The following is a 16969-nucleotide window of genomic DNA, read 5'->3' on the forward strand; positions in this document are numbered from 1 at the left end:
TCTAAACAACTCTGTCTGTCAATTCTTAGCAGTAGCACTGTTAGCGTTTCAGCTTGTGGAAAGCCAAAACAACATTTCAACATTTCAACAGCGTTCAACATTTTGAATTTACAAATAATATTAACTCATATAGATGAGTATTTGTTAAATATTTATTTGATTAATTGAATAAACCTGAAACTATTTTTAAAAATTGTCAGTACTGTGTGACTGGGAGAGAAGTACAAACAAATACAATTAGATAGACACAATGAATACGATGAGATGTGTGAAAACATAGGTATGAGCAAGAAAATAATCCTCTCTGCAGCTCTCTTTTGCCATGAGCAAAGAGTGGATTCATGAGAACTTGTGACAGCAACACAAATCAGTCAAGCCAGCAGCTATGGGGCAGTGGGTATAGGAAGGGGGGCTGCTTTTGTGTCAGAAGCACTGTGTTCACTCATTCACTCCCCAGCTGCAGACGGTTTTCAGGGCTCTGGTTCCCATACTTAGATTAAATCTTCCCAATTCAAGAGATAAATGAGTGTGTGTGAAGAGGTTACTGATGAAGGAGGGGGAGGAGAAGGGAAGGGGGCGGGGACAGATGCAGGAGGGGTGGTGGGACAAGGGGTTTTTCGTAATCAGTCCAAACAAAAATAGTAAATTTTTTTCCCCTCCTGTAACTTTATTGATCACATTGTGATGCAGGGAAGGCCTGGGAATGCCATGTAGCGCTATGCAGGGTAGCAGCTGGCTCCCTGCCCAATCTAATCCACACTCTTACTGCTCCAGCACAATCAAGCTCTGGAGACGGAGACCATTTTACTGGGGTTTGGGGAGGAGGATCCTGATGTTGTCAGCCAGATAGTCTCTGTCCCTTTGACTTTGTTGTGTAAATGTTATGACATGCACAATGTTTATGGGCAATTCATACACTCTTCCCTTCTTCATTTCAATTCTCCCAGGACTCCCTTTCGCGGTCAGAAAAGAAGAGCTTGGTGCTGCTGAACATGTCAGTGATGCAAACATGACAAAAGTAAATTCTGCAAACATTACCACGCAACGTGGACAACAAGAGGGTCACTGTGTGTTACATCTGACCCACTGCCAGCCTCCCAGTGGTTAAAAATCAGCTTTCTGTATGTTGAACTTCTATATCACAAGACACTGTGCCACTTCTTTCACAGAGGACACAATGAATATATTGAAGAGATCAAACAATTATCTTTATTTGGAAAAAAAAAAAAAAAAACATTTAAAGACCATACAGCTATTAAATCACAGGTACTTTTATAGCACAACAACCATGGTAGTAAAAATTGCATAGGTCTTTGAACCGGTTTCCTGGAATTACAGAAATACATTCACTACAACCAACTCTATATGGTAGAAATTTAAAAGAAATGGTACACGACACAGGGGAAAAAAATAACATTTGAGGGAAGAAATCTCTCCAGCACAGATGGTTATGTTTGCGAAAACCCCCAAAATAAAACAGAGAACTGCATCAGACCTAAAATAAAGAAATGGGGGGGAGGGGAGGAGAATTAAGAGGTGGAACTGTGGAGGATGTTTACGTGAACATACATTCAGACCAGACGGGGCGTTTGAAGTTGGCCATAGTTAATTCTCTGTTTTAGAGTGACGGAGCAGACACCACCTCACTCCAGCCTCTTTTTTTTTTTATGGCTTTAGAAAGGAGAAGTGAGACAGCTGGAGTTCTGGCTCAGAGCATTTATTTACTTCTCCCTGTGGCAAAGTAAAAGTTCTCCACAAAGAGAGCCTGTGAATGGCTCACCCCAGGTAGTCATGCCCTACGTTCTCCTTTGTGTACCTTAGTTTAAAGCTAAAGCATTCTGTTATTTGTTTCTTTTCAATGGAAAAAAGGCCTTTAACCGAAGGGATGGCGCCGGTGACTTTGTGCTTGGATATTACGATTTAAGACGTGTAAATGTGAAGGAATGATCGACCTTTTGGCTATGTTGAGGGGGGCAATACAAGGCTTGGTTTTGGAGGTACTGACATAAATCCTTTTATCCTAAGAATGCCTTTCCTTAAAAGGGCAAGGCAGGACTTTTCTAGGTAACCTGAACCAAAGCCAAACTCAAAATATTACAGTTAATTAAATAACAGGACGTGGCAGTCTAATAAAAGCTTGTTTTAGGGGAGCACTAATAAACCTGACTTGACTGATATGTCAAAATCAGGAAGAGGACACGGTCTTTGAAAAGGGTATAAAACCTATCATCAGAGGTAGGGAGAGGTTTCCAAGTTGAATACAAATAGATTTGTAACGTTAAAAAAAAAGTCTGCTTGATGTCGAAATGAATGAAGCAAATATCACAAGGGAATGAATATCTGGGACACAATCCAGTCACATAGCCTACATACATCCTCCTTCCTCTTAAATGTCCCGGGACAAGTAAAAACTAGGAAGAGCATTTATCTAACCTAGCCTAATTCTGCTGCTCTGTATTTATACTCATAATCTTCAAAACAATATGCAGTTGACCATTACAAAATGTTGTGCCAAATAGATCAATCCTGTCCAGTTGGTATTGAAGCACAATTTCATACAAAACACAGAGGTTTTGGCTTTCCCTTTGAAATGCTGAAAGCTGAACACATAGCCTTTCTAGAGCCTGAGCCACTGATGATCGTAAACAGAACAGAATGATGCATTTCAATCCATAAAACAGTAAGAGATGAGGTAACTTCCTGTTTCAGTAAGTATTACCAAACTTGATCAAATATGTTTCAAATAGTGTTTTAAAGCGGCAATCTGCAGTTGTAATAATAAACAGTGTCCTTCCAGCCCTGTTTCTGGGAAAAAGCTGAGGGATGGGTTGGAGAAATGTAACCACTCTGAAAGTCCTAGACAGAGCAATGACCATCCCAACTTATAGTGTTAACCATGTTGAGGCTATATAGTGTTTCTTTAAATGTACTTTATTTACAAACATTGGAGTAAAACAAACTTATATTTGGGTTCTGAAGGGGTAAGACAGATGAACTAAGCTCATGACGCATTTATAAGTTATTTTATAAAAATAATCAAAAAAAGGTGCATATCATGAATTTATAAGTCCAAAAATGGATGTAGTAACTGCAGATCGCCCCTTTAAAGTATTATTTTGTACAAACAACATTTTCAATCCAGGTCTTAAATGTATTTCTCTTGATGCAGGGTAAAGCAGAAAGATCATATCTCAAGATAATAACATGATTCACAAAGTTTGAAAGAGACAACTGGAGAGCTGGATATCACTACTATAATGTTCAACTGGGCTCTCTTTTCAAATGATAATGCACTCCAATTCCATTCACAGGCATGCTGTCGAGAAGAGTACATTGCAGAGACTACCCTCTAGTGGCATAAAAAAGTTATTTTAGCAAATGCAGTCAACAAAGAGCCAAGGAAATGACATGGGATAAGTATGAAAATCATTTGAGAATAAAAATGCAATTCGTATTTGATTTCCCTCAACAACATGATACCTACAACAGACTAACTGCAATACCTTCACAAGTGTCACACTGAAGACGAATTCTAGTTAATATACAAAGACATGAAACTGATGTTAGGATACAAAATAAATCTGTTAAAGACAATTAAATAGAGGAATCGATATCTGGTGACTACATTAAGCTTTTTTTAAGTATGTTTATAAAACTCAAATAAGTGTGTAATTCTTTACAATTTATTATTGCTTTCTAAAGAAAAAATAATGTAATACAAAAATAATATGTAGTAAACCACCTTCAATGTAATGACATTTAAGGACCTTAGGGTTGACATTCACATTATTTTATTGTCACAGATGAACATAACATTTTAAAGAGGTGGGTCCTATTCAAATCTTCTGAATCACGACCTGGAATTTACCTGTGTGGGAACACAAAAGGTGGTAATATTACTTAAAAAGACAAACGTCTGACAAAGTATGGACATATTATGTACCTTGTCATTAAAGAAGCTACATGTAATATTTTGGCATTGTAATTTCAGAAAATGTCTTTAAGATACAGTATCTACAGTAATAGTGTAATTATTGGGCCCACACAAAATTGCATTTGAATCGTGCAGCCTTCTTATTGGTCAACGAAAGACTGACCAGCTCTTGTTGTTAAATTAACTGGGCCTGAGCGGCACGCTAACCGATAACAATCCGTTAGCGCGTGGTACTTACACAAATCACTCAGCCTCAGTCAATTTGACAAGAGATTTGATGGCCACAAAAATATTACATGTAGCTCCTTTAATAATGGAAAAGGAATCACGGAAGTGCTTCAGGTTCTGCACCAAGCTGATAAATAGTCTGCTCAGAACTCACCAGTGTCGGCCCATATAGAAAGAGGTGCCTCTAACGGCGCTTTCTAAACGCTAGCTTAGCATGTCATGTCCGCCAAGCTAACTATGTAGAAACACCTGATCGTCTGAAGTTGCCGAGCTGTGCATGATCAGTACAGCACTCCTTTGAAATAAAGTTGTTTTTGACATATGGAATTGTGTAATTGTATTACTTTCACGGTTACGTAATAAAGACACATTGAGCTCTTTAAGAAGTCGTCTCGAAGCTAGATAATGTTTTTGAAGTGAGATAAAACCTACTAACAAGGGATGAGTTTGTCACTCAGCTAGCCAAAGTCCTGCCCTGGACTGCTTAACAACCTTTACAGGAAGTACCTGTCACTGAACACTCTCTGACTTGAAACATCTCTGTAGTATCGGTAATGTTTGGTGTAGTATGATGGTATATGATAAATGATGATGATGATAAAAGAGACTCACATGAGGGCATTAGGGAGACCTCAGCTGTCACCACGCAATCCATCCCCAAGTTAGACAAAGCTCCTCTCACCAATCCACAGGAGTATGCCAGATACTGTTGCAAAACATACCAGACAGTTACGGCTGAACATTTACATTCGAGTTAAATCACCCAAGGCCTATATTTCAATCTATTTGGCTGAATATTCTAGAATAATGTTAAAACTTGGGCCAAATAGGGTGTGGCAAGCTTTTTTTCCATCCAAGTACTAACATGCATACTTTAACTTATCAAGTTTAACCTGATGTTAGTGCCGGGCTGGAACAAGTGTGTTCCCAGCCTGGGTCCCCAGAACCAAGATTTAAGACCACTGTTGTAAAATGAGAAACGACTGGGTCTACTTTTTAAAAACGATTGGATGTCTTACTTTTGGAGCTTCCTCGAGGTACTGCTTCCCGTTAGAAAACTGTGTCAAGAGCGCAAACTTGTTGTCTTGCAAAACATAAGTACCCTGTGTAGAAACAAGACACACCATTAATATTTGGGAGGAAGGCCATAGGTAGTGTAGTATATCAGCAGCTGAATTCCTAATCTAAAGTGCTTTTATTTTTATGGGCACACCTGGTGGTTTGTCCTAAGGTTGTCAATTTGCTTTCTGAAGACATTTATCCAGAAGTCTTTACAGATGAATTTCATGACATCCAAGTCATCTTTGAAGCTGGGCGAATCTTTTGTGAACCTGGAGGGTCAGGAAACACACAAGGTTAGCCTACATATATTGCCATTTCAATCAGGTAAAGTGATACTAAAGTACTCAAAGGTGGAACTTAGGTCAAACTGAAATACAGGGCATATGCAATAGTGAAAACTGTTGTCCTACCTTTCTATAAGCCCCTGTCCTACTCTGAAGCCCATGCCTTCCAGAGTGGACACACAAGTTGCCCTATCCTGTGTAGAAAAAAACCCAAATAGCTAGATGTGACAACAATATACAAACACACCTTTTGATGATGACTAAGCTTTCAAACAATGTTGAGTGGGTATGTCAGGTGGCTGTCTAATGACGTTACGAGCTTAACCTACCTTGTCCATCTCCCCTCTCGAGGCTTGGTCTTTGTAAATATGGGACACCATCTCCATGTGGAGGAACTCAAAGAGTACGTCGTCGGCCATGTCTGAAATAAAATAAAAATCTTAATACGAAAAGCTAGGCAACGGTCTCTACCTGACTGACAAACGTTTAAAACATGCAAGCTAAATGATCCTGGTACACTGGTAGAGAACATCTAGCTAGCTAACGTTAGCTAGTGCTTGAAACTGCGGGCAATGCTTTCTTCTGAATTAAAATATAATTTGCTATCTACGTTCAATAAATATGATCACATATTACTAACGCATGTAAATCCAACAGATTACCTATTTTACAGCTTTGGTTTGAGTTACTTTCCGCTAAATTGCTCACGATGTAAACAAAGCGTTACTTCCTGACTACGGAACCTGCGAAGGAGGCACAACTTCGCTTAGTCGTGCCGAAGGACAAATAGCTGGATAACTGATTACAGGAGAAAATGCTAAACATTTTTCTTTAATGTTTTGTTTAGAAGAAAAAACAATCAGACACTATGAATTGGTTAATAGGGTCACCAGCTAGGACAACAATGCAAATAGTTTGTTTCTTCATGCAGCTCACACCCTTCCCAGTTCATGTGAAATTCCCTTATTCATATTTTAAGACCATCACATCATTTCAATACATGTCCTTTAAATTTGACAGGTTATATGAGGACAGAGATATGCTCGCAATAGGTGAGGTGATGCACATTTTCAGTCTGGGAACACAGAAAACGTAAAAAGAAACACAATTCATGTTTTATTGAATATTTTCTCATTTTAGGCTACTTTTTGTTACAGCTTCAATGTTATGATAAAGGTATATTGGTATTCCGGGATCTGGTATTGCTTCGGGTTATTAGAGTATACTATAAAACAGTTTGGAGATCTTGGAGTGTCTGATGCTGAAAAAGGGAGCTCAAATAATTGAGCCGCAAAAAAAGCTTGCATTTGAAATAAATGTACATCATATTTTCCTTTTGAAGTAGGCCTACAATGTACATTGCAACATTCATGTCTAATTCCACAATGGCTAAAGCTACTGATTAGATTTGCAATTCATAAATGAAACTAGTCCTTCCATTACAGTGAATATTTCATTATTCACTTTTACAAATACAATAGTATCAATGACATTTCCAGGCACGTTTCAGTCCATAAATAAGACTATCACCACAAGTATGCCTCTTTTTATTGTTCTCATTTGGATTAGGTTTAATGTCAAGGTGCATCAAATACATTACACTAAATAACTAAATATCAATGGACTTGATACAAGTTCTGATTGAAGCTGGAAGTCATGTATTAAAATAACTTTGAGAGAAAAGTCGCAGTGAGATCAAAAACGTGATTTTCCGGTGTCTTATATATATTTTCACACTATGAGGTTGGAATAATACTGTGAAATTGTGAAAATCATGATAATGCTTTTTAATGTAAGAGCTGTTTGAAAAGACTGCCTGAAATTGGCCATGTTGACAGCGTTCCCCAACCCCTCCCCGTTTTTGACTAGTCGTTCAGTACAGCATCATTTTCATTCAATTGAATGTTCCAGAAAGTAAAAATGTACTGAATGCAGCACAACTTCCAAACCTCTCTGCCAATAACAGCTAATTTTCAGTTTTCCCCTCCCCACTCCCAAACAGTCCTAGCAAAATTCTTGCTTAAGACAGGTAACAAATTACAAGCAAAACATGCCAAATTGCAGTACTGCCAAGATGTAGTAATACAATTCCAAGACACAAATTAAGTGATGGATGATGTGGGATGACTCTCTTGTGAGATTTCAAATGTAGACTTCATTACCATATTGCACTTACACACTACAGTACCTCTCAGCTTCAGCAAAGCTAAAGCGAAGTAAAACCCATTCACTGACCTAAATTAAAGCAGCCATGTGTATCCATGACTATGCAAACAGCTGTGCAAATGGAGTTCTACAAAGTCCCTGTTTAAAACAAGTCTTCAATATAGAAATGAAGTCACCAAAATATCCAATATATGTTTAGGAAAAGGAACATTTAGAAAAGAGGAGATATTTGGATAAAGCATTTGCTTGACCAGCTTCCACATGAATGTGTATGAGTTAAGAAAACATACATTTAAACATAATTTGGGGAAGCAAGTTTCAGTGGATGATTGCTGGCGAATTGGAATCTCTCTTCTTGACTAGAGTAAATAAACATCTGCGCTAAGGTTTGTCAAAATTCTCTAGATTGTAGACTTTAAAATATATCTGATTAAAACATCAGATTATTCACTTCTGTACATTAAAACATTTGGAGATGACAAAATTAAACTGAAGAAGAGAAGTTGGAATAAAAAACAAACACCTTTTTTTTTCTTTTTTTTTTTACAATACATTCTCAAAATGACAAGTCCCTCATAAATGTAAGCACCCATATATTTGTATTCAACACTCTTAGAAAAAAAGTTTATATCCAGAACCTGAAACAATTCTTCGGCTGTCCCCATAGAATAACCCTTTGAATAACCTTTTTTTGGTTTCAGGTAGAACCATTTCAGGTAGAACCACCCTCTGAAAAGGGTTCTACATGGAAAAAACGTGTTTTACCTGAAACCAAAAACGATTCTACCTGGATCCTAAAAGGGTTCTCCTATGGGGACAACTAAAGAACCCTTTTGAAACCATTTTTTCCTAAGAGTGTATGCTCTCCTCTGTCAGGATGAAGCTTCAAGAGCACTCAGTTGTGCTGGAACTTGTTTGAGAGTCCGTTAAGCAAAACCCCCTTCTGTGGGGAAGTGGGAAGCTGCTCCTAGGGGGATGGTCCTTGAGGTTCAGGACGCCCATGGTCTGAGGGCTGAGGGTTGGATGTGTCACTAGTTGAGTTCTCATCCCTGGAGGGCGATTCATTCTGGACCTCCAACAGAGAGACTGTCCAGGAGGGAGATGTAGGCTGTGAGGGGTAGGCCTTGCATGAGCATTGCTGGTGTCCTTGGGTTTGGACCTGTTCCATTCCTCTCAAGATGCGCACCAGGGAGTTGTGGACCTGCTGGCTGATAGGAGTGTTACTGTCATCGGGTTCGGCCTTGACCTGGCGGCCTGTGGAGAAGTTGGAGAGCTGCTCCAGGACCTCTATCTGTCGGTCCATCATACCCAGCATGCTGCAATGGAAGGCCCTTTGCTCAGCGAGTTGTTCCCCTAGCTGATGGTTCAGGATGGTGAGCTGCTGGAGGATCAGGGTGCTGGTGTCCTCACAAGTGCCTGCGGAGAAATGAACAGCAGGACAACTTGTATTTGTTTTAGGTTATCGCTGTAATATTTATTATCCAAAGCTTTAAACAATTGATAAGTACAAAGTAAAATTCCAACAGATGAATTACATATTAGTTAAAAAGAACACATTAATTACATAGAATATAGATGGTCATGTAGCCACTCAGTTATAAAAGCACTCACCAGTTTGTTCTTGTGGACTGCAGCCAGTGGGGTCCCTAGCTCCCTCACCATCATGTAAAGAGGGTACTGAATGTGGCTCTCTCTTCACTGGGTAAAGATACTCTCCAGACAGACCCAAAGTGATTATCTCGTCTGACTTCAAGGCCCAGCCCGGAGTGCTGGCGTTGTCCACTATTGGGATGGCATTGGTCTCGTCTGCTTCTCCCTCTAGAGCTGGAGCCAGGCTGTCCTGCCAAGGGGCCGCAGATTCGGGCTGAGCAACATCACCTGAGAAGAAGGGTGAGCAGAGCAGGCCAACACAAAGCATACACTTCTTTACAATTATTTAATGTAAAATAATAAATGTATAATAATCCTAAAGCCAGAAAGTAGTACCATCAGTATGATCCTCCAGGTCTGAAGGGGTCAACACCACCATATTGTGTCCATCTGCAATGCCTTGCACTGGGGCCCCCACCCGGGCCCTCCTGGCCAGCATGCGGTCCAGCATACGAAAGTAACGGAACGACTCGATGGTGGACAGGCGTGCAGCGGCGCTACGGTATCCTGCCGTCTTGATCTTGCGGTACTTGTGCTTGAGGCTCTTCCAGCGGTTGCGTATCTGGTTGACAGTGAAGTGGATGTCCCGCTTGGCCAGGCTGTAGCGCAGGCGGCGGAAGTGCGAGTCGTTTCGCTGGCGCTTCTTATCCAGCTCATGCACCAGGTCCAGCTGCTCGATGAGGGCCAGCATGGCGAAGGTGTCCGACTCTGTCCACCACTTGTTGGGCCTCCTCTCACTCAGGTCCATGGTCTCTCCTGACCCTCACTGGGTGTACATGCTCTGGTAGCAGCCCCTGGGCTCCTCCTGGATGGGAGTAAACAAGAACACATGGAAAAAGGTTGAAGTACCACATGATAATGTAGGCTAAGATAATTTCTCTACGTTAGAGGTAGACTGAGGGATAGCCCAAATGATTATAATAAAATGGCCTGAAATAAATGTTAGACTTTCGACTGAAATAAAATGCTGTAGCAATATGCATCAAAGAGCAGCATTCAAGTTGCATTATAATAAGCTAGTATTCAACACAGGAACAATGGTGGGTTAAAAAAAAAATCTATGGAATATGAAACCTCATTATGGGAGAATATGAGTCACAACAGCATCCAAAATAGATACTGGATATAAATGACAGGAATAGATTGTGAAATAAACCAATCCAGAGATGTTAATTACGACATTCACACAAGAGTACAGTGACAGTTTCTTCTCCAGTCCCTTTGAAGTTCACCCAACAGCAAATCACGACTTTCCCACGTAAATTCCACTCAGATGAGACATGATGAGCTGGGTAACGTTAGTTTGTGTGCGATACGAATTTATGCACACATACAAGAACATAACGCTTTCTACAGCGACAAAAAAAAATACATATGCAATAGCCGTTCCCTTTTGGTACAGGGAAGTACTTAAAATAAAACTGATAATGGAAATTACAGACAACTAACGTTACATCACACACCATACAGTCAGACACTCATAACTAGTCATCAACAGTCTGACCACTGACAACCTAACTTAACTAGCTTGTACTGGCTGCTGGGTGACCGTAGCTGTGTTGCAGTGGCCGTGACGGCGAATGCTGACGATGAAGAATGTAATTTCTTACAGAACACTGCGGCGATGTATTTTTTTTTCATGCACAAACTATTATTATAATTTAATAACCATAAAATAGCGCTTACTGTAAATACTACAGATGGCACTTCATATCTTCATCACAAAATATTTTACGCTGCGTCTAGGAAGCTTGCTTGCGTCGCACGATCATATGGGGTTTGTTGACATCAATAGTCTTGTTCGACATTGCAGCCGACAGTGGAGGAGACTGCCGACTGATTGATCTACAAATCACCGTCCGTCATAAATAACGACTCATTGTAATTTGTAGATCAATCAGTCATTCACCATTTACCCATGATACATTACGATTTTGATGTTCTCGAACACGGCCAATGACTGCATATGGTTGACGTTCCAAATGTCACATGTCGTTCGGTGTCTACTCTGATTGGTCAAGAATCGTACTGCATATTCACGAGGGTTAGACTTTGTGAGGATCTGCGCAGATACTCAGATCTACACATCATCTCAATGTTCAATTTAGTCGGATTTAACAGACATCTAGGTGTACTGATTAGCGAATATGTGCGGTACTTAGTTTGGATCAACCCTAGTGAGAGAGTGTTTTGACCGACTTCCGGGTGCTCATGTGATTCTTTTTTTTTGCAGGACCAGAGGTATGATCATTTGTTTTACATACATTTTTCGAATAATAGCAGGCTAGCTATCTATATTGGCATTTGTGAATTGATTTAACGTAGATTGATTAACATAACAAGCCAAATACTTACATTTCATAACATGATTAAACGGGGGGCGCCTTTCGATGGTTATCATCTCGCACAAAAAAAATATTTGGGCTAGTGACCAAATTTGGGAAGGAGGCACATTCCGATGGGCACCCAGGCATCATCTGATTCTGCAACAGTTCCATTAAACAATGCATACCACCAGAACATGCTTCACTGTTCCATTAAACTGTGCCTCTCCATAAAATATTATATTTTCTACTGTAGGCCTTCACAATTATCTTGTGTATTTATATGGTGTGGTGTAATGGCAAGTGACAAATACCAGATAGTGGTGCAAGGCGAGGCGTCAGAGACCGACTCAGATGATGAGGTATACATCACCTCCCTCTCTCCACATTCAACAGCCGGAGGGCAAAAGGTACCAGGGGAAGCATCTGAGACTGACAGCGAGGGGGAGGTTGAGAGAGTACGTAAATGTGTCATTCCTGCAAGCTCTGAAAACCCACAAATATTACGCAAGGACTTAACTCCCCTGCTTGTGATCAGAGATAACCCTGACATTCCGTCTGCGGTAGAGGAGTTGGTTGTGTCTAGGCCTGAACACAGTGGGCTCTACTACAACACTTTACTCCAGCTGAAATTACAGGAGAGCAATGCACGTCTGTGCACGGATGTGCCCCAGACCATCAAACAGGTGTATGGTAATGCCACAAAGGAGATACGCATGGCCACAACCCACCTAAACAGCTCCCAGAACGGCATCATCAACGCCTCCCACAGCATCCGACTCATTCTGGACGACCTCAAGTCCGTCTCAGAGGAAATAGACATTATCACCAGCTGTTATCTACTCCCCGATATTACCATCCCCTCCTCTCCCACTACCCCTATTCTCGGACAGTGATGTGCCACATTCATTGTTTCATATGTATTATGTAGGCTAAACAATGGACTTGGGAGTATCGTTATTTGTAAAAGGCACTTGTATTAGGTGAATAAATTATACATGCCATTATACTATTACTGCTCCATGTTATTCAGATAGCTTATTCAGTGTAGTTGGCCATAAAGGATTGCTAATTGCTCTCGATCATACGTTCAAGTATTTAGCTGTTCACAAGCACATGAGATGTCTAGTCAATCTCTGTATTTTCCAATGCACCAAACCTTGTGTAGGCCTAGTGCATAGCCCACTCTTGTGGTGTCAGCAAGGCACTGCAAGGGATGCGACCGCTGTGGTCATTTTTTGCGTAGGCCTAGAGTTGAAGAAACTACAGAATCCCCATTTGCTAACGAAACAATGACAACATTGAATTCTAGGTTGTTATCATTGTGCGTTGCTGTATTCACATTTCAGTCATTGAACCGCAACTAGGCCTCTACTTTAGAGAACATTTGAAGAAATGGTTAATACAATTTAAGATACAGTGCAATCCTTCCAAAGATAAAAAAGTGTTACAAAATTGAAGATAATTTTTTTTATCCAATGGGATTCCGGGGGGTTTGATTAGCCATTATTTTTGCAGTCACTGACATTTCGGGTGAGACTGAGCATTTGGCATGGCACCCAGGAAGTGCGAACTGAAAGTGATCCATTCTCCCAAGGTCATCTGAAGGGCATGTCTGATCTCACTAGGGCTGGGCGGTATACCGTATTTTACTATATACCGGTTTGGGTTTTTACTTTACCTTCTATAACGGTATTTTTAATGTTTGGTTTGTTAAATGTGATATGCTGTGTGTAACGTCCATTTTTATAGTTTACTCCGCTACTTGAGTCATCCCTCCGCTCTCTCTCTTTCCACGCCGCTTTCCACACAGACCTAGTCCCACCTCCTGTCACCTAAGGAGAGCATTTATTTTTGCTTGACCACGCGACACTTTCGTTCAGTCTGTATGGTCAATGCAGCACATGAACAATGTTGATGACAATGATGTTGTTTCCACTTTGATCTTAATATAAATCCACATGCATTCTATAATTACAATATTAGTTTGTGTTTCTTACATCTGCAAACAGCTAGTTAGTGTTTTCTTAGCAAGTTAAGCTAAATCGTGTTTTTTCACTAATGGTAATCGCTAGTTAGCTGGGTAGTCAGAGCAAACGTAGCTAGCTAGATCTCACTGCTGCTCCAATTAACTAGAGATGCTCCATCAAGTTGACTCCCTGTCAGCAGCTGTTGGTATTTCATTGGCAAGATTAACTTTTCCATCCAGAGAACAATGCAGACATGACATTGTGTGACATATACACTCACTGGCCAGTTTATTAGGTACACCAATCTAGTACCCGGGTCGGACCCCGCTTTGCCTCAAGAACAGACAGATGTTTTCGGACAATGGAAATGTTGCTCAGTTGGTATCAAGGGACCAAATTTGTGCCATAAAAACATTTCCCACACCATTACGCCACCAGCCTGTAGCGTTGACACCAGGCAGGATGGGGTCAGGGACTCATGCTGCTAATGCCAAAACCTTGACTGCCATCAGCATGACGTAACAGAACCTGGGATTTGTTGGTCCAGGCAATGTTTTTCCATTCCTCAATTGTCCAGTGTTGGTGATCGCGTCCCCACTGGAGTTACTTCTTGTTTTTAGCTGAAATGTTCCACCGGGATGTTGGTCCATGCGGACGTGATGGCATCACGCAGTTGCTGCAGATTGGATGGCGGTACATTCATTCTGCAAACAGCCCATCCAGCTCTATTGGGTTGAAGTCTGCCCACTGCGCAGGCCACTCAAGTATTCTGAACTCGCTGTCATGTTCCAGTGTTTTTCCACTCCTCAATTGCCCAGTGTTGGTGATCACGTGCCCACTGGAGCCGCTTCTTGTTTTCAGCTGATAGGAGTGGAAACCGGTGTGGTCATCTGCTGCAATAGCCCCTCCGTGACAAGGAACGGCGAGTTGTGCGTTCCGAGATTTCGTTCTGCAACCCACTGTTATACTTTGCCGTTATTTGTCTGTTTGTGGCCCGCCAGTTAGCTTGCACGATTCTTGCCATTCTCCTTCGACCTCTCTCTTCAACGAGCTGTTTCGCCCACAGGACTGCCACAGTCGCTCCATTATCGGTAACCCCTAGACATTGTCGTGTGTAAAAAGCCCAGTAGGGTGTCCGTTTCTGAGATACTGGGTCCGGGGCGCATGGCATCGACGATCATACCACGCTTAAAGCTGTTTAGGCCTTTCTAACAGTATCTGAATGCCTGTCAGCCTGCTTTATATAGCAAGCCACGGCCACATGACTCACTGTCTGTAGGAACGATGTACCTAATAAACTGGCAGGTGAGTGTATTTTGAATGGTGCCATTGGACATGGTTGGTCGTCATTCTAATGGGCACCGGGGGTTAATGGAAAAGGTTATGGCGTGTGGGAAGTTACACCATTTGTGATTGCTCGCAAGGGACTGTACCGTATGCAGTCTGCTGCTATGAATGCCACGCTTGTGAGCTGAGCGCTATTAGCACACATCGCTCCTGAAACAGAACATTTCAAGGTCACTGACTTGCCATTTTTGCATGTTAACAAGTACACAATAGCAGCAGACTGAGGGAAACTGTCAAACAATTATTTTACGGGTGCATTGGGTTCTGTTGTGACTGATCTGTCTGATTTCAAAATTCATTTGATACACTGATGGACTTGGCTAAATGAGTTACGTAAATGCCATAATAATGATCTATGCATGAAACTGTATACTGACCTCCATGATACACTAGCTTAATAATTCTAACAGCATAAAGATTCTTATTTTTAACGTACCTCTTTGCAGATGTCCTCTGTGCATACTGATTACTGTTCCAATCCGCAGATGGCTTTGACTTGGCCCTGTCTCTCAGGCTGGTTCCTGCTCTAACCCAAGCCAGTTTTACTTTAATGGATTGGATCAGTTCAGACTGTGTACAGTCAACCTGGACAACACTGGAAGTCTACCTTAAGGAACCTTTCAGTCTCCAGATGATCTCTGAGCATAATTCATTGCATCCATGACGATGACTGTCACCCCTCCAGAGTTTATTATCCTTTTCATATGCACATGGTTCGCCATAAGATAAACATGAAGAGGGTTGCATTTGGTATACATGGCGTGTCATGCCTCATTTGTTAGCACCTTGACTTTCTTGGCACAGGTCTCCCAACGGACGCCTTTTTCTAGTGTCTCTGTCTCGCTTTGACCCTTTCCAGTGAACGGCACAAGGTTGTCATCAAGCCTACCCTTTTCAAATGCAGAGAACTTCCCAGCCCTGTGTTTTCCTCTCTTAATAACTTTCCACCAGTCAGACTCTAGATGGCTGTCAGTGAAGGTTTTAAAAGCTCTGCATTTGGAGTCAGGGAACATCTCAGGCTCTGAGAAAGGCATGGTGACCATCCTGTTTAGAAAGTCGTATGCGGCCTCTCGAGTGGCACAGCGTTCTATGGCACTGCATCTCAGTACTACAGACCCGGGTTCGATCCCAGGCTGTGTCACAACCGGCCGTGACTGGGAGTCCCATAGGGTGACGCACTATTGGCCCAGCGTCGTCCGGGTTAGCGGAGGGTTTGGCCGGTGGGGCTTTACTTGGCTCATCGCGCTCTAGCAACTCCTGCAGGCTGACTTCAGTCGTCAGTTGAACGGTGTTTCCTCCGACACATTGACGCAGCTGGCTTCTGGGTTAAGTGGGCAGGTGTTAAGGAGTGCGGTTTGGCGTGTCATGCTTTGGAGGATGCATGACTCGATCTTCGCCTTTCCCAAGCCCGTTGGGGAGTTGCAGCGATGAGAAAAGATTGTAATTGAAAAAGGGAGTAAAATACAATAACATTTTATAATAATTGTACCGACTGGATATCACCAGTCCACAGCTAGGATGGACACGAACAGGACATTCTCCCCTGCCAGCAGAACGTTCATGGCCTCCAGGGTGCGGATCACCCCGTCTGGGCCGCAGCAGTCCAGGTGGGTGATCTCCAGCACTACACGGATCCTCCTCCCCTCGAACACCTCCATGAAGTGGATGAAGTCCACCATGACGCCCATCTCCTTCCTCACCTTGTTCATGAAGCCCATCTGGTCGCTGACGGCCAAGCTGTTCATCTGGTGCTGGATACTGCTGTCCATGGTGTAGAGCAGGTGCTTGGATGTCCGCAGAATAGCGGAGACTGCGGGAAGCCCCCAGTGTTGCTATGGCCATCGATTCCAGCATGATGCATTCTCCAATGCAAAACAATACAGTGGCAAGGACTACAACCCAGACGGGGAGGCAGAGCAGCTTTATGGCTTTCCAATTGACCTTATCACCTTCTCTCGTGCCTTTCTTTGGGTAGGGATGCTGGGTGGCTGTATAGAGGCCCAG

At 42.0% G+C, this 16969-nt stretch overlaps 3 protein-coding genes across 4 annotated transcripts; 1 reads left to right on the forward strand and 2 right to left on the reverse strand.

Annotated features, from left to right (window-relative positions):
* Positions 1 to 1186: 1186 nt before the first annotated feature.
* On the reverse strand, positions 1187 to 6328 carry trappc6bl (trafficking protein particle complex 6b-like). Its single transcript, XM_021587458.2, has 7 exons — positions 6171 to 6328; positions 5838 to 5929; positions 5635 to 5702; positions 5376 to 5493; positions 5182 to 5265; positions 4775 to 4868; positions 1187 to 3868 (listed from the first exon to the last, which is right to left on the reverse strand). The coding sequence occupies exons 2-7, from the start codon at positions 5925 to 5927 to the stop codon at positions 3837 to 3839; spliced, it is 486 nt and encodes a 161-aa protein (XP_021443133.1). The 5' UTR covers positions 5928 to 5929; positions 6171 to 6328; the 3' UTR covers positions 1187 to 3836.
* Positions 6329 to 6611: 283 nt separating this feature from the next.
* Positions 6612 to 11267, reverse strand: LOC110507456. Of its 2 annotated transcripts, none has more exons than XM_036964864.1 (4): positions 11039 to 11267; positions 9661 to 10129; positions 9286 to 9552; positions 6612 to 9090 (listed from the first exon to the last, which is right to left on the reverse strand). In XM_036964864.1, the coding sequence occupies exons 2-4, from the start codon at positions 10070 to 10072 to the stop codon at positions 8642 to 8644; spliced, it is 1128 nt and encodes a 375-aa protein (XP_036820759.1). In that variant the 5' UTR covers positions 10073 to 10129; positions 11039 to 11267; the 3' UTR covers positions 6612 to 8641. The 2 variants fall into 2 exon arrangements, with proteins under 2 accessions (XP_036820759.1, XP_021443134.1); XM_021587459.2 differs by having other exon boundaries at positions 11011 to 11266.
* Positions 11268 to 11389: 122 nt separating this feature from the next.
* Positions 11390 to 16128, forward strand: LOC110507457 (biogenesis of lysosome-related organelles complex 1 subunit 3-like). Its single transcript, XM_036965591.1, has 2 exons — positions 11390 to 11566; positions 11933 to 16128. Exon 2 carries the CDS (start codon positions 11945 to 11947, stop codon positions 12542 to 12544), a length of 600 nt encoding a protein of 199 aa, XP_036821486.1. The 5' UTR covers positions 11390 to 11566; positions 11933 to 11944; the 3' UTR covers positions 12545 to 16128.
* Positions 16129 to 16969: the final 841 nt, after the last annotated feature.

Source organism: Oncorhynchus mykiss, chromosome 27 (assembly GCF_013265735.2).
Source record: "Oncorhynchus mykiss isolate Arlee chromosome 27, USDA_OmykA_1.1, whole genome shotgun sequence".
In the NCBI taxonomy this organism is placed as follows: domain Eukaryota; kingdom Metazoa; phylum Chordata; class Actinopteri; order Salmoniformes; family Salmonidae; genus Oncorhynchus; species Oncorhynchus mykiss.